Below are 25,537 nucleotides of genomic sequence, written 5' to 3'. Positions count from 1 at the left end.
ATCTCAAAACAGCCAAATGAATACTTAGTAAACTGATTCAGATGGAGTAATACTCAGTCTTAAGATAATAAAAATTGAAAGATGGCAGTTTTTCCCATCACCTCTTTTGTCAAGTAGTGGTTTTTGCTCCAATTAGATATAAACAATTTAAGAAGTAAAGGTAATGACTCTGAATAGTAAAGGTGCTGAGTCATTAAAATGTATGTAAACACCACTCGACTAGCTGCATACCTGTAGTGCCTACTCAGCCAGCACAATGTACTCGTACAGCTCGTATAGTTTTGTGTGTGTGTGTGTGTGTGTGTGTGTGTGTGTGTGTGTGTGTGTGTGTGTGTGTGTGTGTGTGTGTGTGTGAGGGGGGGGCGGGGGGGGGGGGGGCATGCATGTAAGTAAGTGGATATGCGAAAAACAATTCAGTTCTCAGTTTTGTCATTTGTCAACTCATTGCCTCTACTATTCAAGTTATTACATTTACTCTTTAAATTGTTTACATTCCACTACAACTTTACATTACTATTTCAGATTTTAAGAATTAACATGTGCAACACATAGATCTTTGTGGAAAATTATTGCAAGCTAAATATCTGCAGAGTCTGGCTTCGGTCTAATGTTTCTTCAGCTCCAAAACTTCACAGAACCTCTCCAACTACAGCAGATTTAAGCCTCTATCAGGTACAAGGCACTGGGAGTAGACGACATTCCATCAGAATTACTGACAGCCTTGGAAGAACCAGCCATTACAAAACTGTTCCATCTGGTGTGCGAGATCTATGAGGCAGGCAAAATACCATCAGACTTCATGAAGAATATAATAATTCCAATTCCAAAGAAAGCAGTTGCCGACAGGTGTGAATATTACTGAACGGAATGGACAATGTCTTGAAAGGAGGATACAAGGTGAACACCAACAAAAGCAAAACAAGGATGATGGAATGTGGCTGAATTAAATCATGTGATGGGGAGGGAATTAGATTAGGAAATGAGATAAAGTAGTAGATGAGTTTTGCTACTTGGGCAGCAAAATAACTGATGATGGTTGAAGTAGAGAGGATATAAAATGTAGACTGGCAATGACAAGAAAAGTGTTTCTGAAGGTTAACATTGCATACAGATTTGAGGTCAGGAAGCCTTTTCTGAAAGTATTTGTATGGAATGTAGCCATGTATGGAAGTGAAACATGGAAGAAGAAGAAGAAGAAGAAGAAGAAGAAGAAGAAGAAGGGATCGGTTCATAGCACACATTCTGATACATTAAGGGATCACCAATTTTGTACTGTACAAAAGTGTGGGGGATAAAGGTTGTGGAGGGAGACCAAGAGATGAATACAGTAAGCAGACTGAGATGGGTGGGGGTTGCAGTAGTTATTCAGAGATGAGGAGGCTTGCAAAGGATAGAGTAGCATGGAGAGCCGCATCAAACCAATCTTTGGACTGAAGACCACAACAACAACAACAACAACAACAGCAATAACATGTACAGAGTTTAAAACTGTCATTGATGTTACATTTTGGAACCATGTTCTGCTGCACGACAAAGTCTGTCATTCTCTAACTATCTGTGCAATTCAGTAGCATAAGAATTGACAGTAATCTTATTATGGAAGACAAGAATTTTCTCTTTCAGTATAGGTAACTGTGTGAAAGAGAAGGTGGAAGTCTCCACACAATTTTGACTTCAGGTAAAGGGAGAATTAGATAATCTGCTAGATCTTCCTGCAGTGTCCATCACATCTGCCCTGACATTGGCATCCAGCATGACAGAACAGAGATGCGGATGCCTTCATCACAGCAAGTGAAACCAAAGCAGATGTTTACAATATGACCGAGACTGCTGCTGGAGTTGAAAACACAGCTTCGTGACTCAGCAAACGGCCGCCAGGGTCCACGACCTGAGCACCACGGATCGACATCAACGCCAGAGGTCGTAATCAACAAGTGGACTATTTTCATATGCCACTCACATGATCAAAAATAGTCCCAGAAGATCCATCCATCAACCGGCCTTATAAGCAGGTACACCGCTGGCCGGAAGGCAATTTGATATGCCACCTGGACTTGTAGGAATCCGTTATCCTGGTCGCAACATTCATGCACCTGATCTGCTGGCAGTCCCAGATCATCAGGAGTGGTAGCTTCGGACTGTGACTCCAGAGTGTCATGTGATGATGGTCTGGCCTCCCTGGACAGCTTTGTGACAATGCTGTGCCAACCAATCTCTGGTAGTTTTGTTTCCATCTTTCCTTAGGTGGACCTACTTGAGCGAGAGACTTGTGAGGAAAATATGATATTGCAGCGCCGGTGTTATCTGGATTACACTGCTAAGTTCTGCACTGTGGCATCCACAGCCATTACGAAACACGTCAAATGAATTCACAATTGTGAATAAGGACTGCCATCAGCTGTAGAATGGAATGACGACAATGAAAATCTGTGTCGGGGTGGGAGTCAAACCTAGATTTTCTGCTTACCACTTAGCTATCTGTGTGCAACTCATGGCCAGACCTAAACTTCCACATGTCATCAACCATGCATCTACAACCTGTACTTCTACGTCCATTATGTATGTTCCTGTACAGGTCAGACTTTGTATTTGAAAGTTGCTTACCTGGTATCGGGAGATAAATACGATATTGCAATGCCTATGTTATTCTGATTATGATACAAAGTTCCTATGGACATGCATGTATGTCCAAAGGATACGCATGGTTGATGGATGTGGAATTTTAGGTCTGGCCATGAGTCGTGCATGGATAGCCAAACAGCAAAGTGATAACTCGCAATAAGCAGGGATATCTGTGTTTGAGTACTGGTCCAGCACAGATTTTCATTGTTGTCATTCCTTTCTACAGCTGATGGTAGTCCTTATTCGCAATTGTGAATTCATCTGATGTGAGGAAAATGTTTTATTTTGTTATTCTTCTGTGACAAGATCCGATGTGGGATCCATATTTTGTTTTTTGCTTCGATTGTGTTTTGTTTCAACTACTTTGTCGACATCAAGAATGTTCTTGTTTATTGGTTTTTCCCAATAAAAACAGACTGACGAATATCATTCATGTTTTATCTCTGCTACCGCAGATACAGCACTTCCAGTGTAAGACAGCACGGTATCAGGTATTCATACAAGTAAGTCTAGCTTAAGAAGTTAACACATGAGGACTTACGTGTATAAAATACTAGAAAATTATAAAACATGAAAAGGAATATACCTTATGAACAAACAATTTTGTATCAGCCTCTGGATTAATTTTTAATTCTCTACAAAGCAGTAAGCTGAACTAATTATTGAATACATTACACTTGCATTTAGCTCGTACGTATGTGACACCAAAGTACGTTTTAGTCAGCAACAAAAAAAGAATGATAAATGAAAAGTATGGATGTTCTGTGTGAGTGAAAATGAAGAAAATTACAATTATTGATTACTACCTTTCTTATGAAGCAAGAAAGACATAAGCTGAACAGTTGAAACAAACAAAAATGGTGCAATATTACAGCAAACAATTGGATTGTATTGTTTGGCGGAGGAGACGAGACAGCGAGGTCATGGATCTCATCGGATTAGGGAGGGACGGGGAAGGAAGCCGGCCGTGCCCTTTCAAAGGAACCATCCTGGCATTTGCCTGGAGCGATTTAGGGAAATCACGGAAAACTTAAATCAGGATGGCCGGACGTGGGATTGAACCGTCGTCCTCCCGAATGCGAGTCCAGTGCAGCAAACAATTCTTAATTAGTATGCATATAAATGTATGTCTAATTAGAACAGTATCAAAATTTCCACAATTAGTGTTCTGTCCTTTTTCTACAATTATTTGCCTCTTCTCTTACCAATTAGTATTTAGTACTTTTATGCATAGGTAAATCATTTTTCACACCTCTTCTTTATTATCTTCTTAACATTTTCCACCACTAATGTTTTTCTGTATTCCCCTCCTGGTTTTATTCATGTGTTTTCACTCTGTGTAGAAATACTTGGAATTACTTACAAAATTTTCTTCATTAAATCAGAAGCAAACTAGAACCTTATTTACCTTCATAACAATTTATTTTAGAACACAAGTACAGTGTGTTAACTGTAAGACGGCAGAGTTGTGAGGGGAGTGTGGGGAGAGGAGGAAGCAAGCATTGGCTGGTGAGGGGAGAGGAGCTGTTGGGGTGGGGGTGGGTGGAGGGGGAGTGTATGTGTGTGTGGGGGGGGGGGGGGGGGGACGACAAGGCACGCCTACCACTTGCAGTGCTGTCACTACAAATTGCGCGTCCTGCTTACACAAAAGCAGACGAAAGGCTTGGAAGTAAAACTCGCTTTAAATGTTGTTCGTAAACGAAACTGAAATCGTCATGTACATTAATATAAAAATGAATGTATGTAAGTTTGTCTTCTATGCGCTCACAAACCATTCATCCAATTGCAATGAAACTTTGGTGAGTTGTTCTCCGAACGCCCAAAAAGAGTAATGGACAATGTTTCAACAGTTAGGTCGCTGTAGCATTTGCAGCGCAAATGACTAGGTAAAGGCTTCTAATGCAGCGAACCCGGGTTCGATTCCCACTACTCACAATTTTTCTTTTTCATTTTATTTCATTCCCCGCAATGTTAAACTATTAATTATAAAATTTAAATATACTTAAACAAGTCATATAGTATAACGTAACTGTTAATCTCTATATATAAAAATAAATGTATGTATGTCTGCCCTCTGTGCATTCCCAAACCATTCATCCGACTGCGATGAAATTTTGGTGAATTGTTCTTCGTACGCCCACGAAGGTTCCTAGCCGGAAAAAAAAAAAAAAAAAAAAAAAAAAAAAAAAAAAAATAAGACACATTCTTGAGGAGATATGACGTCATAAACAATGAGATGCCACCGCGGGAAAATACCCAGATTTATGCGTCCACTATTTGAAAATGAGAGCACTTAATGACTAGCAACAAACGTTACATACAATTTCAAACCTTTACGAAAATTTTTCTTGCTCACCCCCCACAAAATAATGAAAGGAAAAAAGGTTGTCGCTTACTGCACTCTCTCAGCACATACCGTAAATCTGCTGCAGTAGGCATGATGTTTTAATGTATTATTTCGTCACTATTAACTCTAATCGCAAAACATTTCGTATACAGTATCCACATATATCAGTAAATGCGCTGGCACATTTATGTCTCTTTACGACATATAATTCAGGAGATATGACGTGGTAAACATCAAGATGTGCGAAAAAGTGCCGCGTCAGGCAAGACGTTTTGTTCTATTATTTCTTCACTACTAACACTATTCGCAACACGTTTCGCAAACATGTTAAAAAAAAGTATATAAAACCATGGGCGTATTCCTAAAAAATGTTGTGCCAAAATTTTAAATCAATCTAACCGTAGGCCTACCGGTAGGGGTTGTTGGCGACTCCCGAGATGGGCCAGCAACTGCCTCTTCACTCATTTTGATAATGTTTAGCACAACTGCACAATAAAAACACACAGAACAGTACAGCGCAAAACAATAATGAAGCAGACGACAATGGCTACCTTGTAAAACACAGTCAGCTACGTAATGTTGGCAGCAGTCGAAACTGCGTGCCTACCAAAGCCTCCCGACGTTTACCGACTTCTACCGGTTCAGGACTAGGGAGAGGTCTGCCATCTAAAAGTTTACACACTGTACATCTATACAGCCACATTGTAAAGGTTTTGAGGACTTTGTCATATTACATTAGTAATTAAAAACAGGCAACAATTAAATATGATAACTTACTGATAATCGCAATTCTTTCAAAAATGAACTTTTCATATTTGAGTAGGATGAAGAGTGAAAGATTTCTTAAAGCATTGGGTGTGAGTTCTGCTTCTCAAAAGAATACTTACCTCTCCGTTTCTCCCACGTTTCAAATAAGTTGTGAGCTTGTCAAAAGCTTCATTAATAGCATGAACAGTGTCAACATTCAGTAGAATATGGTTGTTATAGTCAGCTTTCATTTCCTGCAGTTCCTTTTTATATCTGTCTCTTTCCTCTTTAACTTTTTTTATTTCCAAATGCATCTTATTAAGCTCTTCAGTTAGTTCCTGAATTTTTGTCTCACGGTTCATATGTTGCTTCAGTTCTACATTCAACTGGTGCGGTAAGTAAGATGATCCACAGCTGCAACAAAGTAATTCTTTAATATTCATAAACTTTAAAAAATGTTTTCAGTGTCAAACTGTTTATTATTGTAAATCAGGTATAAATATTACATAATATTACTGTGAGCCGTGCTGCGTGCCTTGTAGAGTGGTGGTTAGCATAGCTGGTTGTTGTGCTGTGAATCATCAGTTACAATCTGACCACCTACAAATATTTGTCATTTAGTATTTATCAGTTTTGGAAGGTTCTTGATATGTCATATGTTTGTAGCATATGATCTATGTTTGTATAAATAGCGATACTCTCTGCCCAGGAGTTCATTTCTGGTCTGGCTGTATACTGATGTCTCTAAAACATGCTTCCAGAGGTAGGTATGTACTGATGATCCTCCTTTCAGATTTGGAACTGATTGAGTTATGACAAGACCCCCCCGCTCCCCATGAACCATGGACCTTGCCGTTGGTGGGGAGGCTTGCGTGCCTCAGCGATACAGATGGCCGTACTGCAGGTGCAACCACAACGGAGGAGTATCTGTTGAGGGGCCAGACAAACATGTGGTTCCTGAAGAGGGGCAGCAGCCTTTTCAGTAGTTGCAGGGGCAACAGTCTGGATGATTGTCTGATCTGGCCTTGTAACACTAACCAAAACGGTCTTGCTGTGCTGGTACTGCGAACGGCTGAAAGCAAGGGGAAACTACAGCCACAATTTTTCTCAAGGGCATGCAGCTATCCTGTATGTTAAATGATGATAGCATCCTCTTGGGTAAAATATTCCGAAGATAAAATAGTCCCCCATTCAGATCTCCGGGTGGGGACTGCTCAAGAGGACATCATTATCAGGAGAAAGAAAACTGGCGTTCTACAGATCGGAGTGTGGAATGTCAGATCCCTTAATTGGGCAGGTAGGTTAGAAAATTTAAAAACGGAAATGGATAGGTTAAAGTTAGATACAGTGGGAATTAGTGAAGTTCGGTGGCAGGAGGAACAAGACTTTTGGTCAGGTGAATACAGGGTTATAAATGCAAAATCAAATAGGGGTAATGCAGGAGTAGGTTTAATAATGAATAAAAAAATAGGAGTGCGGGTAAGCTACTACAAACAGCATAGTGAACGCATAATTGTGGCCAAGATAGACACGAAGCCCACGCCTGCTACAGTAGTACAAGTTTATATGCCAACTAGCTCTGCAGATGACGAAGAAATTGATGAAATGTATGATGAGATAAAAGTAATTATTCAGGTAGTGAAGGGAGACGAAAATTAATAGTCATGGGAGTCTGGAATTCGAGATTAGGAAAAGGGAGAGAAGGAAACATAGTAGGTGAATATGGATTGGGGCTATGAAATGAAAGTGGAAGCCGCCTGGTAGAGTTTTGCACAGAGCATAACTTAATCATAGCTAACACTTGGTTCAAGAATCATGAAAGAAGGTTGTATACATAGAAGAATCCTGGAGATACTAGAAGGTATCAGACAGATTATATAATGGTAAGACAGAGATTTAGGAACCAGCTTTTAATTTGTAAGACATTTCCAGGGGCAGATGTGGACTCTGACCACAATCTATTGGTTATGAACTATAGATTCAAACTGAAGAAACTGCAAAAAGGTGGGAATTTAAGGAGATGGGACCTGGATAAACTGAAAGAACCAGAGGTTGTACATAGTTTCAGGGAGAGCATAAGGGAACAATTGACAGGAATGGGGGAAAGAAGTACAGTAGAAGAAGAATGGGTGGCTCTGAGGGATGAAGTAATGAAGGGAACAGAGGATCAAGTAGGTAAAAAGATGAGGGCTAGTAGAAATCCTTGGGTAACAGAAGAAATATTGAATTTAATTGATGAAAGGAGGAAATATAAAAATGCGGTAAATAAAGCAGGCAAAAAGGAATACAAACGTCTCAAACATGAGATCGACAGGAAGTGCAAAATGGCTAAGCAGGGATGGCCAGAGGACAAGATAGATACTGCCTACAGGAAAATTAAAGAGACCTTTGGAGAAAAGAGAACCACTTGCATGAATATCAAGAGCTCAGATGGAAACCCAGTTCTAAGCAAAGAAGGTAAAGCAGAAAGGTGGAAGGAGTATATAGAGGGCCTATACAAGGGCGATGTACTTGAGGACAATATTATGGAAATGGAAGAGGATGTAGATGAAGATGAAATGGGAGATACGATACTGCGTGAAGAGTTTGATAGAGCACTGAAAGACCTGAGTCGAAACAAGGCCCCAGGAGTAGACCATTCCACTAGAACTACTGACAGTCTTGGGAGAGCCAGTCGTGACAAAACTCTACCATCTGGTGAGCAAGATGTATGAGACAGGCGAAATACCCTCAGACTTCAAGAAGAATATAATAATTCCAATCCCAAAGAAAGTAGGTGCTGACAGACGTGAAAATTATCGAACTATCAGTTTAATAAGTCACAGCTGCAAAATACTAACACGAATTCTTTACAGACGAATGGAAAAACTGGTAGAAGCAGACCTTGGGGAAGATCAGTTTGGATTCCATAGAAATATTGGAACACGTGAGGCAATACTGACCTTACGACGTATCTTAGAAGAAAGATTAAGGAAAGGCAAACCAACGTTTCTAGCATTTGTAGACTTAGAGAAAGCTTTTGACAATGTTGTCTGAAATACTCTCTTTCAAATTCTAAAGGTGGCAGGGGTAAAATACAGGGAGCGAAAGGCTATTTACAATTTGTACAGAAACCAGATGGCAGTTATAAGAGTCGAGGGGCAAGAAAGGGAAGCAGTGGTTGCGAAGGGAGTGAGACGGGATTGTAGCCTCTCCCCGATGTTATTCAATCTGTATATTGAGCAAGCAGTGAAGTAAACAAAAGAAAAATTCGGAGTAGGTATTAAAATCCATGGAGAAGAAATAAAAACTTTGAGGTTCGCCAGTGACATTGTAATTCCGTCAGAGACAGCAAAGGACTTGGAAGAGCAGTTGAACGGAATGGATAGTGTGTTGAAGGGAGGATATAAGATGAACATCAACAAAAGCAAAACGAGGATAATGGAATGTAGTCGAATTAAGTCGGGTGATGCTGAGGGAATTAGATTAGGAAATGAGACACTTAAAGTAGTAAAGGAGTTTTGCTATTTGGGGAGCAAAATAACTGACGATGTTCGAAGTAGAGAAGATATCAAATGTAAACTGGCAATGGCAAAGAAAGGATTTCTGAAGAAGAGAAATTTGGTAACATCGAGTATAGATTTAAGTGTCAGGAAGTCGTTTCTGAAAGTATTTGTGTGGAGTGTAGCCATATATGGAAGTGACACATGGACTATAAATAGTTTGGACAAGAAGAGAATAGAAGCTTTCGAAATGTGGTGCTACAGAAGAATGCCGAATATTAGATGGGTAGATCACATAACTAATGATGAAGTATTGAATAGAATTGGGGAGAAGAGGAGTTTGTGGCACAACTTGACAAAAAGAAGGGACCGGTTAGCAGGACATGTTCCGAGGCATCAAGGGATCACAAATTTAGCATTGGAGGGCAGCGTGGAGGGTAAAAATCGTGGAGGGAGACCAAGAGATGAATACACTACGCAGATTCAGAAGGATGTAGGTTGCAGTAAGTACTGGGAGAGGAAGAAGCTTGCACAGGATAGGGTAGCATGGAGAGCTGCATCAAACCAGTCTCAGGACTGAAGACCACAACAACAACATGACAAGACACTGTTTGGTGGAGATGCGCAGTACTTCAAGAGATGTACATCATCACAGCTGCCATTAGGCAACATAAAAGCTGTTGCCTACATCAACAAGAACCAGAATACAAGCACTGCGTCATTCAATAGGGTCTGTATATTCAGTAGACCAATGAATACAAAGCCAGCAGATAGTCAGCATTAGGCATCCATCAGTATTCTCCAGAGATGCAGGTCAGGACCCAATTAAATGCTGAAAGGATTTGACTTAGTTGCCAAATACAACAGGTGAGATGACAAAATGTATACTTTTACTTGGATGGCACGGCCTAGCAACGGTTCAAGAACAATGAAGAGATGCTAAAATGCTGGGGCAAATTCTAAGCAGAAATGAAGAAAACACTGTGTGTCAATCTACAGCAGGTCTGCTTAGTAGAAGAACAATTGAAGAACAGGCCTTTGTGTCAAGGGAAATGACAGTCACACAATCAGGATGTTGTAGCCCTTTGCAACATTAAGAATTTCAAGATGAGAGAAGCTAACAAAATCTCACATTTGATAAAAGGAAGAAAGAAGGAAGAAAGATTCAGATTTAACCTCCTATCGACAAGCTCAGACTGTTTCACGAATGGGGAAGGAAATTGGCCACGTCCTTTCAAAGCAATTATCCTGGCAATTGTCGGGAGCGATTTAGGAAAATCACAGAATTGATTTACGAAAATCAAAGAATTGTGAATTTGGGCCGCTGTTCTCGAGAATGCGAGTTGAGCGTGCTAATCATTGTGCCACTTCACTCAGTTTGATGCAATATATGTACCAATCTCTTCCTGTGAAAGATGTCACAACACAGCAGAAGTCATCAAGTGGTGTCAGAACATCAAGGAAATACATCAGAAAAAATTCAAAGAAGGTATGACCAACCCTCAAATGTAGTCCATATGGCAGCTGTGGAAGATAACCATGATCTTCATTTTGTCATAAGCCAGACAGTATGGGAAGAGATACAGTGGTTTATGGCAGTCAGAAATCTCAGGAAAAGTACACAAGAGGTAGCCAGGAATGTTGACCTTGTACTTGAGGAAGTAGGGGTGTACCAATCTTTCGCACCAATATCAGCCCCCAGTTGAACATGCCATGAATAATGGACTCACGTCACAACTGTCAAACAAAAACCTAGTATCCAACCAACACAGCTACAATCAACTCCTCTGCCAAGTATAAAGCCCCCGACAGAAGGCAGACATTTTGAGCATGGAGGACGATACGTTAGTTTATTTCTGCTGTGGATGCCTGTATGCCCTGAAAATGTTGTCTCTGAGTGCAAAGAAAGACGGTGAGTGTTTGACAACTTTTACCCGACAAGATGTTGGCCATCACAACAGTCCTATTCCTGCCAATCAACTATAGACAATTATAGTCAACCTGAGCGGTGAAACCCATAATTTTATCCTGGACAAGGTCACTGATGAACCTGTTGCAGCCATTCCCAATCATAGTACAGAGATATAAGCTGGCTTCATAGCCACTGAATTCAGTAGAACTAAGATGGTGAGACAAACACAGATGAAATTGGAAACTGGTGGTAAGGTCTTATGGGGCCAAACTGCTGAGGTCATTGGTCCCTAAGCTTGCACACTACTTAAACTAACTTACTCTAAGGACGACACACATGCCCATGCCCGAGGGAGGATTCAAACCTCCGACGGGGGAAGCTGCGCAGACTGTGACAAGATGCCTCAGACCGCTCGGCTACCCCGACAAACACAGATGAATATCCTCGATGAATGAACTTACTAAGATCAGAAAATCTCATTGATGTCATCACTGATGGATATCTTATCCAGGCACTAATTAATTCAGGGGCTTCTTTCCCTGTAATATCGAATGCTTATCATCATCAGCTAAAGAAGACTATGTTCCATGATATGAAAGTGATTGTACTGTTGCACAGGGTGGTGGTGGTGGTTAGTGTTTAACGTCCCGTCGACAACGAGGTCATTAGAGACGGAGCGCAAGCTCGGGTTAGGGAAGGAGTGGGAAGGAAATCGGCCGTGCCCTTTCAAAGGAACCATCTCGGCATTCGCCTGAAACGATTTAGGGAAATCACGGAAAACCTAAATCAGGATGGCCGGAGACGGGATTGAACCGTCGTCCTCCCGAATGCGAGTCCAGTGTGCTAACCACTGCGCCACCTCGCTCGGTGTTGCACAGGGGAAACATGTCCCACAGACAGGAAAGGTATTGCAAGAATAAGTATCCACAACAGGACACAGCTCTTTGACTTTGTCATTTTAACAAAATGTAGTCATGGTGTTATTCTTGGGCTTCTTGCAGACATCAGAAGCAGTCACAGACTGTGGAAGATCAGAGCTCCAGACTGACGAAGCTATTTCGACAAGCACACATAGCAGACCGCTGTGGATGCTTCTTTGTTGTAGCAGACATTGTTATTCTGCTGCCATTAACAAGATGAGGTATAGCCATCAATCTAGATATTCAGTTACATTGCAAAGCTTTGTTGGCTGCAAGAAGTTACTCAAGCCCACAAAAGAAATTTACATGCCAGTGATGAGCAGAGGATTGTAGGTGATAAGGGGAACTTTGGATCGCTAATTGTCATGAACAGCCACAACTCACTCCTGAATGTATGTGCACAGCGACAGCCAGAGCAGTCCAGGAAAAACAGTTTAACAACATGAATGAAGAATCATGCTCTGCTGCCACTACCAACAATGCAAGGGAGGAACATACTATCAAACTGCCCATAGGATCTGGCCTGACTGGGGAACATCAGCAAGTGTTAGCCATTCTGCACCAATTTCCTTTTGCTTTCATATTCAGAGTGGAAAAAAGTCAGACGAAGTGGTCAATAGTAAAACACCATATCAACAGTAAGGATTATTAACCAACTAGCCACTTTTCGTACAGTGTTTCACAGCTGAACACTGCACAATTCAGGAGGATCCTCGGTTCTCTCCAGTGCTGCTTGTGAAGAAAAAGGATGGCAATTTTTGCTTTGACTACCAGTGATGGAACCAAATCACAAAAATTTCTTCCCATCACTGCACATTGATGACACTATAGACTGTTCAAGAAGAGCAAAGTATTTCTCAACTCTGGATAAGCAGGTGGCTGCTGGCAAACAAGTCTGACTGGGAGAAAGACTGCCTTCATAATGCCTGACAGCCTCTATGAGTTCGAAGTTATGCCATTTGGACTATCTAACGCGCCAGCCATCTACGAGCATATTTTGGACAACTGAGAAAGACTATTGCAATTGTTCGGACCATCAACAAGTTCATGCTGTATTTACTTGGCCGACCATTTACCTCTGTGACAAGCCATCATTCTCTACGTTGACTGACTAGCCAGAAAGATCCATCGGGTCGACTGGCAACGTGGGCTCTGAGACTTCAGGTGCATGATGCCACACTTGTACACAAGAATTGACACAAACACAAAAATGCCAATTGTCTTTCAAGGAATCCTTTGGTAGAACACAGCAGCCTGTACAAAATCTCTGTCATCAGTGCATGAAATGACACTGCCGCTGAACAGAGAGAAAAATCCAGCACTTCTTAAAACCACAGAGAATTTGAAGAGAATGAACCAAAAAAAGGTGAATCTAATATATTATAAACATGCACATATGTATATTCCACTTCTCCTCCTAAACAATCAAACTTGGTACATACACTGAAGAGCCAAAGAAACTGGTACATCTGCCTAATATTGTGTAGCGCCCCCGCGACCACGCAGAAGTGTCGAAACATGACGTGGCCTGGACTCGACTAATGTCTGAAGTAGTGCTGGAGCGAACTGACACCACGAATCCTGCAGGGCTGTTTAAAATCCACAAGAGTACGAGGGAGTGGAGATCTCTTCTGAACAGCACACTGCAAGGCATCCCAGATATGCTCAATAATTTTCATGTCTCGGGAGTTTGGTGGCCAGTGGAAGAGTTTGAAATCAGAAGAGTGTTCCTGGAGCCACTTAGTAGCAATTCTGGATGTGCACGGTGTCACATTGTCCTGCTGGAATTGCTCAAGTCCAAGGGAATGCACAATGGATGCAGGTGATCAAGAGACGATGCTTACGTATGTGTCACTTGTCAGGGTCATATTGAGACATATCAGGATTCCCATATCACTCCTACTGCATGTGCCCCACAAAATTACAGAGCCTCCACCAGCTTGAACAGTCCCCAGCTGGCATGCAGGGTCCACGGATTCATGAGGTTGTCTCCATACTGTACACATCCATCCTCTCGATACAATTTGAATTTACACCTCACTCGACCAGGCAACAATTTACAGTCCAGGGTTGCCACAAGTTTCCTCAAGTGAAATTCCCTGATTTTCAGGCAAGTTTTAGCATTTTTCCCTGAAAAATTTTGAGATCTCAAATATATGTTAGGACTTATGTATTTCTCCCCTGTGTGAGCAAAAATCTTAAGGGCTAATATCAACATGTTTTGTAATGAACTGTTTTTAGATGGAGAAAGCAAGCCAAATGGTATAAGTGTTTCATTAAGACCACTGTCGTTACTTTATTTCAATAAAACGAAACACATTTGATGACAAAAATACGCATTTCCTTGGAGTCGCAAGGTAGATTTAAATACCTTCACTGTTTTCAGAAATAACCTCGGAAAAAAGTAGGCCTCTTGAAAGAGATGTGTAGGGCAGGGAAGACTTGTGACACCAATGCTATAAGTGAGCGCCAATAAAGTATTCGTTCTACTACATTCATTATTGCCGGTTATTACCCACTGTGTTAGGTCTGTCATTTTACAGGTACTGTGTGGTTTTTCTTTCGAGAAATATATGAGTACACAGCGTACAAACTGCCAGCGACTGCCGCAATTTATTTCTTCTTATCATCCATACTTTTGAAGTGCCAAAATACACTACAATAAATAAAATGTCTATAAAACGCTGCACTGTAAAATGTTCTTGTGGTAAGACAGTTGTAGTTACTGAAATCTACCCCCTTGGCCTCTGGCCTGCCGAGGAGCACCACAGTTCTGGGCCCTTGGATAAATGATGAAAATCTGCCACATTACACCACACACAGACAGACGCAGCCTGGGCAGATCGGTGAGACTAGATTCGATTGCCAGGGACTGCACACAAGTGGTAAACAATGGGCTTCAGATCGATGGGACCGATCTGTTAGAGATACCAGCAGAAATACCCTACAGTTTTGACCCATTGCAGAAATCCACTTGTGTGGCCAGCTATTCATGTGTCACAGACACGATGTTGATGAAATGAGAACCGCGGTGATCAATCCACGGAACAGATAACTTGTGCAAATACTCTGGGAATCAATACTAATGGGGATAGGTAGCAATTCACAGTAAAGGTGATTGATGAGCTGCAGACAGGCATGTAGAAAATACAATCACACTCTCAGAAATAAATTTTCGGCCATAGCCTTTGTCAGAAAACGAGAGCACACAAAATCACTCAGACACAACTCCTGGACACATGACCGCCATCTCCAGACACTGTGTCAACAATCTGAGAATCAGATCCAAACAAACCATTCATAATGCCTCCCTGCCTCTCGTAGGCAGCTTCTAGGCTAGCAGCAAGAAGTGGTGGCAGCACTGACTGCAAGCTGAGAGGAATGGTAGGAAGGGGAGAAGCAGTAGGAATGAGGGAGTAGGAGAGTGGCGCACGTAATCAGCTGTGCCCAGCCATTGACGATGCATGACATCTCAGTAAACAAGCCATTTCATCTACTTAGACAAAAATGAGATTTTTTTCCCTGATATTTCCCTGACATGTTTGAAATTCCCTGATATTCCCCGATTTTTATAACTTGTGGCAACCCTACAGTCATCACAGTCCAATTTCAATGTTGATGGGCCAAGGCGAGGTGTAAAGCTTTGTGTCATGCAGTCGTCAATGGTACATGATGGTTCTCATGCCGACGTTTGTTGATGGTCGAGCACTGAAATCTGCAGCAATTTGTGGAAGGGTTGCATTTCAGTCATGTTGAATGATTCTCTTCAGTCATCATTGGTCCTGTTCTTGCAGGAGCTTTTCCCAGCCGCAGTGATGTTAGAAATTTGATGCCTGATATTCAAGTATACTCATGAAACGGTTGTACGGGAAAATTCCCCATTTTATCGCTACCTCGGAGATGCTGTGTCCCATCACATAAGCACCAACTATAACACCATGTTCAAACTCACTTAAATCTTGATAACCTGTCATTGTAGCAGCAGTAACTGATCGATCAACTACCCCACACACTTGTTGTCTTATATAGACATTGCCGACTGCTGGAAAGAATCACTGTGAAGATAAGAACACATAGCTATAAATGAGGTGGATATGGGGTGAAAAGGAAGTGTCATCTATAAAACGTGATCCATAATGTGTGACTACCTGGACTTTAGTCACCCAGTATTTGAGAATGAGAGCACTTAATGACTTGCAAGATACTTTACACATAATTTCACACCTTCACGAATTTTCTCGCTAACAACACCCACAAAATGATGAAATGGATTAAGTTTATTGCTTACTACATTTTTGCTCCCTCATGCAGTAAAACTGCATCAGGCAGGACTTTTAATTACTTCGTTACAACTAATTGTATTCATGACATTTTGCAGATAGTACCCACATATGCTGCTGAATGTACCTGGAAAATTACATCATTGTACGACACCTGGTTCAAGAGATACGACATCATAAAAATTGACCTGTGTAGAAGCAAAACTACAGGGCAAAATTTGATAGAGATAAATGTGAAGTATGTGTACAAATATGTGTGACATATATTAAATATATCTGAAATATATGTGATGTGCATACGTGCCAAAGCTGCAGGTAAAAAACTCCTCCTAAACTTCTGTATCGATTCGAACCAAACTTGGTACACATACTAATATGGAAAGAAATTCTGTGTGTGTGTGTGGGGGGGGGGGGGGGGGGGGGTTAAGAACCAGCAATGTGCTATTGGAATGGAGGTGATAATATGGAGAAAGAAGGGAGGAGGAAGACTTGGACAGTTAGAAAGGGGAAAGGAGGACATGGACACAGATGGAGGAGGAGATGGACAAAGACAAGGGGAAATATACAAAGGGAAGAGGAGGCAATGAACAGAGAGAGAAAGGGGGGGAGGAGGGCGAGATGTAAAGAGGAAGGAAAGAGGAGGAGATGGGCAGAAATGGGGCGGAAAAGATGGGAATGAGGGTGGAGGAAAAAAAGGACAGAGAGACAGGAAGGAGAAAATGGACAGAGAAAGGTAAGAGGAGGTGGACAGAGAGAAAGGGGAGGAGGTGGAAGAAAAGAGGGAGTAGGCGGAGACAGGCCAAGAGAGGAGAAGGAGTAGATGGACAGAAAGAGTATGGAGGAGCCGATGTGTGGTACTGTCCAAAGATTGCAGTGGCACAACAAAATCAGCTATGCGAATCAATACCACAGATGTAAGTGAGGCCTTGCTGCTATCTGCAACGACGTATGGGAGGTGCTCCTGAAGACAACGCCTCCCCTCACAGCACTGCAGCACCATCAAGTTGAGGTCAGGCATGTAAAAACTCAGTGCAGTTTGTGACCTCAGCTATGGCTGTCAACATTGTGTAGGACAGTGACAGTTAAAAGTTTCTGATGAAATGTTCTTTCATAAATGTAGCATTTTCTACTGCAAGAGAACAGTTTGTTAATCTGTGCAAGTGATGCTTTCATTGTCAACAACAGTTGTAAATTCTCAAGCAATTCTTTGCAAAGAATTGTTTCACAATTAAGTAAATCTTTTATTCATTTATGTACTAAAGTGACCTAATATTTCATGTGTTCTAGTTTGATGAGCTTTCTCCCATAGCAATCAAAGAACCCACAGTATTGGTCAGACAAAAGTAGTTTCATTAGATCACAACAAGATGAACATAGAAAAAGTGGAGTAGCAGATGGACAGACAGAAGGGGCAGAAGGAGATAGACAGAGAGTGGTGGGTGGTGGAAGTGGACAGAGAGTGACAGGAGGAGATAGACTGAGGGGAGGGCACAGGAGATGGAAGAGAGAGGGGGAAGGAGGAGATACAATAATACAACTGTAATGCATACATACCCAGGCAACACTGGGTACTCAGACAGTTTCAATTATTAAAGAGAACACTGTGTAAGAGGAACTATGACTCAATGGGGCAGAAGGAATAGCTCATCAACCTAGCTAGTATGCAGCCAGCTGTCTTGTAGTATTTTCATGACCCTCCAACATCTGGTCACCTGGTACTTGTACTAACTCTAGACAAAATCAGGTGCAGGTATCATTGGAGAAGGTGTCTGCTGATCTGTTAGACACTATTCAGATTCATATTCTTTATTAGTCATTCAGCATTGTTACATGCAACAGACTTCGTCAGTTCACTTAACCTATTAATTTTACACAAAAAATTTTTACATATTTAAGTTGATATTGGGCATTTCTAAAAATTCTTCTAATGAATAGAATGGATTAGTTAACAAGAAGTTATGAACATTGTCTTTAAATAATTTGTCAGGCTTGATTGACCCATTTTTAGACAATTTGTTATATATTTTAATTGCCATATACTTATGACTATTGTTAGTTTTAGCTAATCTATTTTGTGGCAACAGCAGAGAAGTACACGTTCTTGTATAGTAGCCATGTCTTTCATTTGTTACACTTAAATTAGGTAATTCAGCAAGTATGTAGTTAACACTGTCAAGAATATATAAATTAATTACTGTTAAAATTCTATATTTAGTGAACAATGGTTTACAATGTGTTCTATTATCTACCTTAGCCATTACTCTGATTGCTTTCTTCTGGATCACCATAATTTCATTTATTTTTCTGCTGTTTCCCCAGAGTATTAACCCATACCTTAAAACAGATTGAAAAAAGGCAAAGTACGCTGTCCTTACGTACTCAAATGTCACACAACACATCAGTCTCTTCAACAAATATATAACTCTTGACAACCTAACCACTATGTGATCAACATGAGAGTTCCATGTTAGACTGTTGTCAAGTACAATACCTAAAAACTTTGCCTTTTGTTTTTCTATTTTTGTAGTCTTTGATAGACTGAACCACATATTCTGGGTCTTTTCCTCATTTAATAGCAGACCATTGGCATTAAACCATGATGTTGCATTTTCTTTTGCCAATTTCATATCACTTACAAGGTTATCAAGTACATGGTTTACAGACCATTATAAGGAAAACTAGTGACAGAAGCACGTGTTGCAACTACCTCCACGGCATTTGATACCAATTTACCAGTTTCAGCAGCAGTGGCAGCATTAAACCAGACTGGAGTTAATCTCTTGGGGAGTTTCCCGAAGCCAATAAACAGGAATCAATGGATAATAGAATGTACTAACTACCTCACCCACTATGCTGTTGCCAAAGTTGTGCCAATTGCAGATTGCATAGTTTCTGGTAGAAGACATTATATTGAAGCACCCCAACTGATGATTTCTGGCCACAGAAAACTTTTCCAGTTGAGGCTAGTGTCAGGGGTAATTCCACATTTTGACATCATCCACATGATGAAAACTGCCTAACACCCATAGACACATAGCATTACAGAATGCTTTAAAAATTCATTGGCAGATATCCCCTCAATGCACAATTGATGTCAGACAGAGAGATGAGGATACAGTACTGCCAATCATGACATTTTATTACAACACAGCAAAGCAAGACATCTTTCTTTTTGCCCAATGGTTGTGAAACCAAAACAACATTGGATACACTATTTCTGTTTCAACAGAATTATACTCAAACAACTTCACCAACAAGAATGCAGTGTTTATCATTTCTGAAAGAGTCTCAAAACTATTTATGTTTCCAACATTTACATATTCTGGAGTATTCCATGTTTACATAAATATTAAACAATGAAAACTCCAGTTGGAATATCAACACTGTAGGAAAAGACAGATTGCTATTTACTGTAAAGAAGACACATTAAGTTGCAGACAGGCACAATTAAAAGACATTCCACCTTGAATTTTCCTTTGTTCAAAAGTAAATAAGTTACATGAGAGTATTAAGTTGCATATGACAATTGAAAAGATGTTCAGCCATTTGCATTCTGTTGGATAACGGGAAAGCAAATATTTTATAGTTTGGTGCATGTATGAACGTGCAAACAATGGAGGAGAGAATAACTTCAGGTACCAATGGAATAGGTCTCCATGTTTGTTTTTATCTCATGGAAATTTATTGTGTTTCTAATGGTTTGGAGTCTCCTCCTGAAACTGTTAACCAATTTCTTATTATGTGGTATCAGAGCTAAGACTAGTGACAATATTTCTCTCAATCAGCCTATATTTCCTTGTGATGAGAATGTAAGAGTTAATGGTGTGCTTTTAGGTATTCAGACAAGCTGTTGATTGTTTTTCTGCTGGATATATCAACAAGTGACCTAACAGTCTTTTTATAGTTCTACAACGTATGTTGTTATACATAAGAGTCCAAGCAATGAAGAGGCATAACAACACAGCTTGCAGCACCCGTAGCAGACTACTGGTCAGTTGTAATGTTGGGCAGAAATTTGGAGTCAATACTTTGGCTCAACGAGTGAATGCAAATCATCAATCACTCAGGCTGAGAAAATCAGAGAGGTCAAAATGAAGGAGATTTTTATGATGGCGGACATCGTTTTCGCTTTTTTCCAAGGCAAATGCCTCTAAAGAAATACAGAGAACTGGAGAAACAACTACATAATTGATTAAGAAAGGAACTACAAGAAGTCTTTCAATAAAGGATAAGGTTCAGACAATCAACAGGATAATGAAATAGTAAGCCTGCTAAATATAGTTGGGCCTTAGCCCTCGGAGACAAGAGTGGCTCAAGTGTGACAGCTGTATGTGCATGAGCGCATGTGTGTATTTTTCTGCATCTGAAGAAGGCATTTCACTTATAGGTTATAATATCTAACAGTCTTCTTCCAATGTGCGTATCTGCTTCTCAATGTCCTCTTCTATGTAGTGAGTAACAGTGTATTCTATTTCATATTGTTATATGTATGTTTCTATAGTGCATGATGTCGTAATGTTGTTGTCCGAAATTATGATTATAATGGTGACAGAAACATCAATTTTGATTGCACGTACCATTTAGCTAAAATTACAAAACTAAGTAGAGAATAAAACAGGCAATGACATCTATTATCAAAAGTATCTCCCTGAATACCATCGATCACTGGTCACCTTCCTTAGTGTAGTGAATGCTTTTTTTCCCCTCCCCCCTCCCTCTCTCACCACACCCTCTACCTCCTCTGCCATTTACGTCTTTTATGTTATTGTTCAGGTCAGGTTACTAATGGTGTTCACTCTGCTTTCAGTCATCCATTCACACATCACATTCTGTTACTCTCATCAAGAAGGAGAGCCTTCAGGAATGTGGAATGATTCAGGTTAAACACTAACAGGCAGAAGTAACCACTGCTTGCCAGTTATGTAAAATATACTAACAACAAATTATAATTAATGCTTAAATACTCAAAGTGACGATTACAGAAATGCTTCTTTAATACTTTATATATGACATAAGGAGAAAAACTACTACATTGAAAAAAGGTGCTCCTCCTCCTCCTCCTCCTCCTCCTCCTCCTCCTACTACTACTACTACTACTTCTACTACTACTACTACTACTACAGATCACTATTACGTGTTTATATACTGACAAAATCAGGATCTACTTGATACAAATATTAGTAGTGTTGGGCAGAATTTACAATCCTGAGTCCAAGTATTCAGATACATAGTAGGAGTGGTTAAAGAGGTATTCTTTTACTGTGTGTTTAAATATTGGGAGATTTTTAGTTTCCTTGCTGGTGTTCTCTTGACAATCTGCTGTAGAATTTTGCACCAGAATACAGAACCCCATTCTGTACCATAGAGAGGGTTACATAGTCTATTTGGAAATGATTTTTACTTCTTGCACTTCAGTTTTGAATTGCTGAATTCATTCTAAATTCTATCATGTTATCATATTAACCACAAATAGCATTAGGGTTTTTGTACTGGAATGTAATTGTAAGAATCCACAGGTTCCTGAAGAGGTTTAAGCAATATGTTCTATTATCAACTTTCACAATATTTTTATTGCACATTTCTGTAGAATAACCATTTTTTTCACATTAGCTGCAGTGTTCCAGAAGACAGGACAGAATCGACTGAAAGAATGCAAAGTATATGAGCAATATTGTCTGCAAATCTACACAGAAAGAGGAATTTCTGAGTATAAAACAGGCAAAACTGAGTTTTTGAGTAACTTTTTTGCATGCTTTGTTCAACCAATCCCAAACAACATATTAATAACTTTGGCATCAAATCTTAAGAGCTGATGTTCAGATTTAAGTGTTACAGTATTATATTTGTTTATTTGAATTCAATGAATCCCATGTAATAATAAACTTTGCTACAAAGTAATTACAGAAGAACATTTAGACTTTCCATTGTGCACCGACAAAGGAGTTACAGCTAAATATAACATATTACCACATCAGCTTTTGAGTTAGAATATCCTACATAAATGGACTGTGACTGATTTCAGAATATGAAAAAAACATCACAGAATGAAGTCAGGTGAAATAAATAAATTTCTATGAATTAGTTCAGACTAGTTATATAGTAAAGGTAGTAGTAATCAGGTTCTGAATAAAGTTTTAAATGTGGATGTATCAACAAAGAATCCTGGAAGCATCTACTTTTAAACCTTTGACAGCTACAGACATATTCTCTGCATTCTGTGCTAAGCATAGCTTTGTTGTCACTGAATTGCTTGCCTAATACTGCTACCTGAGCTGAAAGACAGCATTCTGGCCACTATGAAATACTTATTATTCGAAGAACATGGCTCTAGAAAGCCACAGTCCTGCAAGAAAACTTGTGAGTTGTTTCTAAGCCAACTACAGTGAAATATAAACTGAAGAATGCTCTTGAATTTGTAGATGTGGGTTTGTAGTGTCTGTATTGCACGAAGGCTGACATGATGAATTGGTTTATTGATCAAGAAATGAGATAACTTTGAAATTCTTAGACCAATAGTACTGACAAGATAGTCTGCTTTGAAAGTAATATATTTTTAATTGCAGATCGGAGTAGCAGAAACAGGAATTACTGTATACAGAAAATGTGAGCTATCAGAATGTAGGCAAACTTTTTGTGTTGATGTATTTAATATGCTTCTTTGTGAGGGAAATAGCCGCCAAAACACCTGGAATAATAAAAAGTTGTATACATTTAATTACGGGACGTATATACAGCCACTTCGGTTGCAGCGTTTTTGATTTTCCTTCCCTGCTGCATATACATCCTGTAATTAAATAGTGTACAGTTGCTGGATCCCATACAATCAAATGTTTAAATTGCATTCATTTGATTTAATGACATAAAATATGCTGCAGGTGATAAAAAAATAATTTCACATTTTCTGACAATCTGTATTCTGAATCTGCAATTATTTACTTTGAAATATGATTAAATTGTTGCTGACAGTCATGGGCTATCCAGAACATCATATTCTGGTGAAACATAATACATTTGTCAAAAAATTTAAGTATACTGTTCACCTTTCTCCGGGTAAAAAGAAAATTTAAACTATCCAAATTAAGCTGAACTAATGATGAAAAGGCCTTTTTTTAAATGATTCGACATTTGTTGCAAAAATACTCAGAAGTTGGCAAATCATCAGTATATCATGTAATACAGCAAAAGCTGGTTTCAATCATATGAAGGGTGTTCAGGAAGTAAGTTCCCATCTGTTGCAAAATGGAAACCACTGTGAAAATCAAAAGTGTTTTATTTGCAGCAGTAGCTACACCTTTCAACTACTTTGTTACACAGTCATCACTCTTAGACATTTGTCATAGTGTTGTACCAACTTTCTGGTCCCCTCATCTTAGCAGGCAGCTGCCTGTGCTTTCTGCCAATTCTCTACACTGGTCTACAGCTCACTGTCTGTGCCAAATGTTGTCTTCATAGCCAGCGGTTGATGTGAGCAGAGATGAAACTCTGGGGCAGAGATTTATTGGCTGTATTGTGGGCGATCAAACACTTCCCACTGAAAATGCTGCAGGAGGATCTTCATGGCCCCTGCAGGGTGCAGCAAAGAATTGCAATGAAGAAGGAACTGCATGAGAGTTCTGTTATGTGGGCTGCATGGCATCAAGTGAAATCTCTCACCAGGACCTCATACTTGGCAGGAAACACTATTTCTTAGGCACCTTTATGTGCTCACTGTACACTGAAAACTGAAAACAGCAACATGATGCTATCAACAGGCATACTAGAGACACTGTCCAACACATCTGTGCAAAGCTTCATCAGATTTTCACAGTGGTTTCCATTTCACAACCAGATGGAACTTACTTTCCTAACAGTCCTTGTATATTGACAACTATAACAGGCACTTACACCATATATAATGGAAGTGCAACAAATATTGGAAAAGAAAGAAATCGTCAAACATAAAAGAGCACTATGACCATTTTAGTAAATACAAACACAACAGTAACTAAATACTGGGTGTTCAAAAAGTCTTTCTGCAGTGCCATATGATCGTTAGCTGCGCATGCCGTATGCCGCAATGAATATGCCGAAATGAAACTCAGTGAAATACAAGATATTAATTTATTGAATATTCATTTTTACTTAGAAATTTTCACATTAAATGTTGAAAGTGCCCCCCCCCCCCCTCCCCGTTGTTGAATACATAATTCAAGTAATCTAACCATGTTTCCAAACACAAGCTGTAACATTTCTTCCATAACAGACGTAGTGAAAGTGGATATTGCAGTTTTCAATTCATCGATGGATTTTGGACGGTTTTTTTTAGGCAGTTGCTTTTGCTGCACCCCAGAAGAAAAAGTCAGGCGGCGTTAGTTCCGCGATCCTGGAGGCCAAAGTCCCTGTGAAATTATGCGATCACCATAAACATCAGCAAGCAGCGACACTGAAATGCAAGCTGTATGCACAGTTGCATCATCTTGTTGAAAATAACCGTTCAGTATTTCACTTAACACAAGTTCTCCTATGAATGGGTAAAGAATATAACTGCAGTATCGTTGTGCGTTTATTGTTTTGTTGAAAAATATGGGACCCACAATCCGACATCTAGAAATTGCAATCCAAACTCCTATTTTCACAGAATGAAGTGGTTCCTCATGAATACACAATGGATTTGCGGTATTCCACATACGAGAAACTTGTGAGTTCATGTACCTGGATAAGCGAAACCATGCCTCATCACTGAAAAACGTTTCATTTAGAATATCCCTTCCATTTTGTTGAACGAAATTTTTGAACCATTGACAATAATGCAGTCTCTTGTCATGGTCAGTATTTTTCAGTTCTTGCATGACTGTCACTTTGTATGGGAAAAGTTCTAATTTTTTCCTTACAGCTCTGTGGGCCATTCCGACACTAATATCAGTTTCCTGGGCGAGTTTTCTTACTGACTTGTTTGGGCTCAGGGATATTTTATCAGAAATATCGAGTAGTTTATCCTCAGACAAAACTCTAGGACGACCACTTCTCAGTGCATCTGTCACTGAACCCGCACTTCGAAATTTGTTAGTCAAATCTTGCACAGTATCACGATGTGGGGGTGTTGTCTCTGGGAAAACTAAATTAAATGTTTGACGAATTTACCGCCAGCTCTGAATACTTTTTCAACTAAAAACACACATTCTTCAATGGTTAGCATTTTAACAGTGACAAAAACAAAACAAATGAACAAAGGAACTAAACTTAAACAT

General features: G+C 39.9%; 1 protein-coding gene across 1 annotated transcript in view; it reads right to left on the bottom strand.

Moving 5' to 3' along the window:
* Nucleotides 1–1,363: 1,363 nt before the first annotated feature.
* The window catches only part of LOC124596585 (centrosomal protein of 78 kDa-like), a 128,539-nt gene continuing 104,365 nt past the window's right edge, over nucleotides 1,364–25,537 (bottom strand). Inside the window, exons 8-9 of the mRNA XM_047135777.1 lie at nucleotides 5,857–6,130; nucleotides 1,364–3,957 (exon numbers count right to left, since the gene is read on the bottom strand). Of these exons, the coding sequence (XP_046991733.1) occupies nucleotides 3,943–3,957; nucleotides 5,857–6,130 (289 nt within the window). The 3' untranslated portion in view covers nucleotides 1,364–3,942. The remainder of the gene's footprint in view (nucleotides 3,958–5,856; nucleotides 6,131–25,537) is intronic.

Source organism: Schistocerca americana, chromosome 2, assembly GCF_021461395.2.
Source record: "Schistocerca americana isolate TAMUIC-IGC-003095 chromosome 2, iqSchAmer2.1, whole genome shotgun sequence".
In the NCBI taxonomy this organism is placed as follows: Eukaryota; Metazoa; Arthropoda; class Insecta; order Orthoptera; family Acrididae; genus Schistocerca; species Schistocerca americana.
The sequence above is the reverse complement of the archived record's forward strand: the minus strand, read 5'-3'. Positions and strand labels throughout refer to the sequence as shown.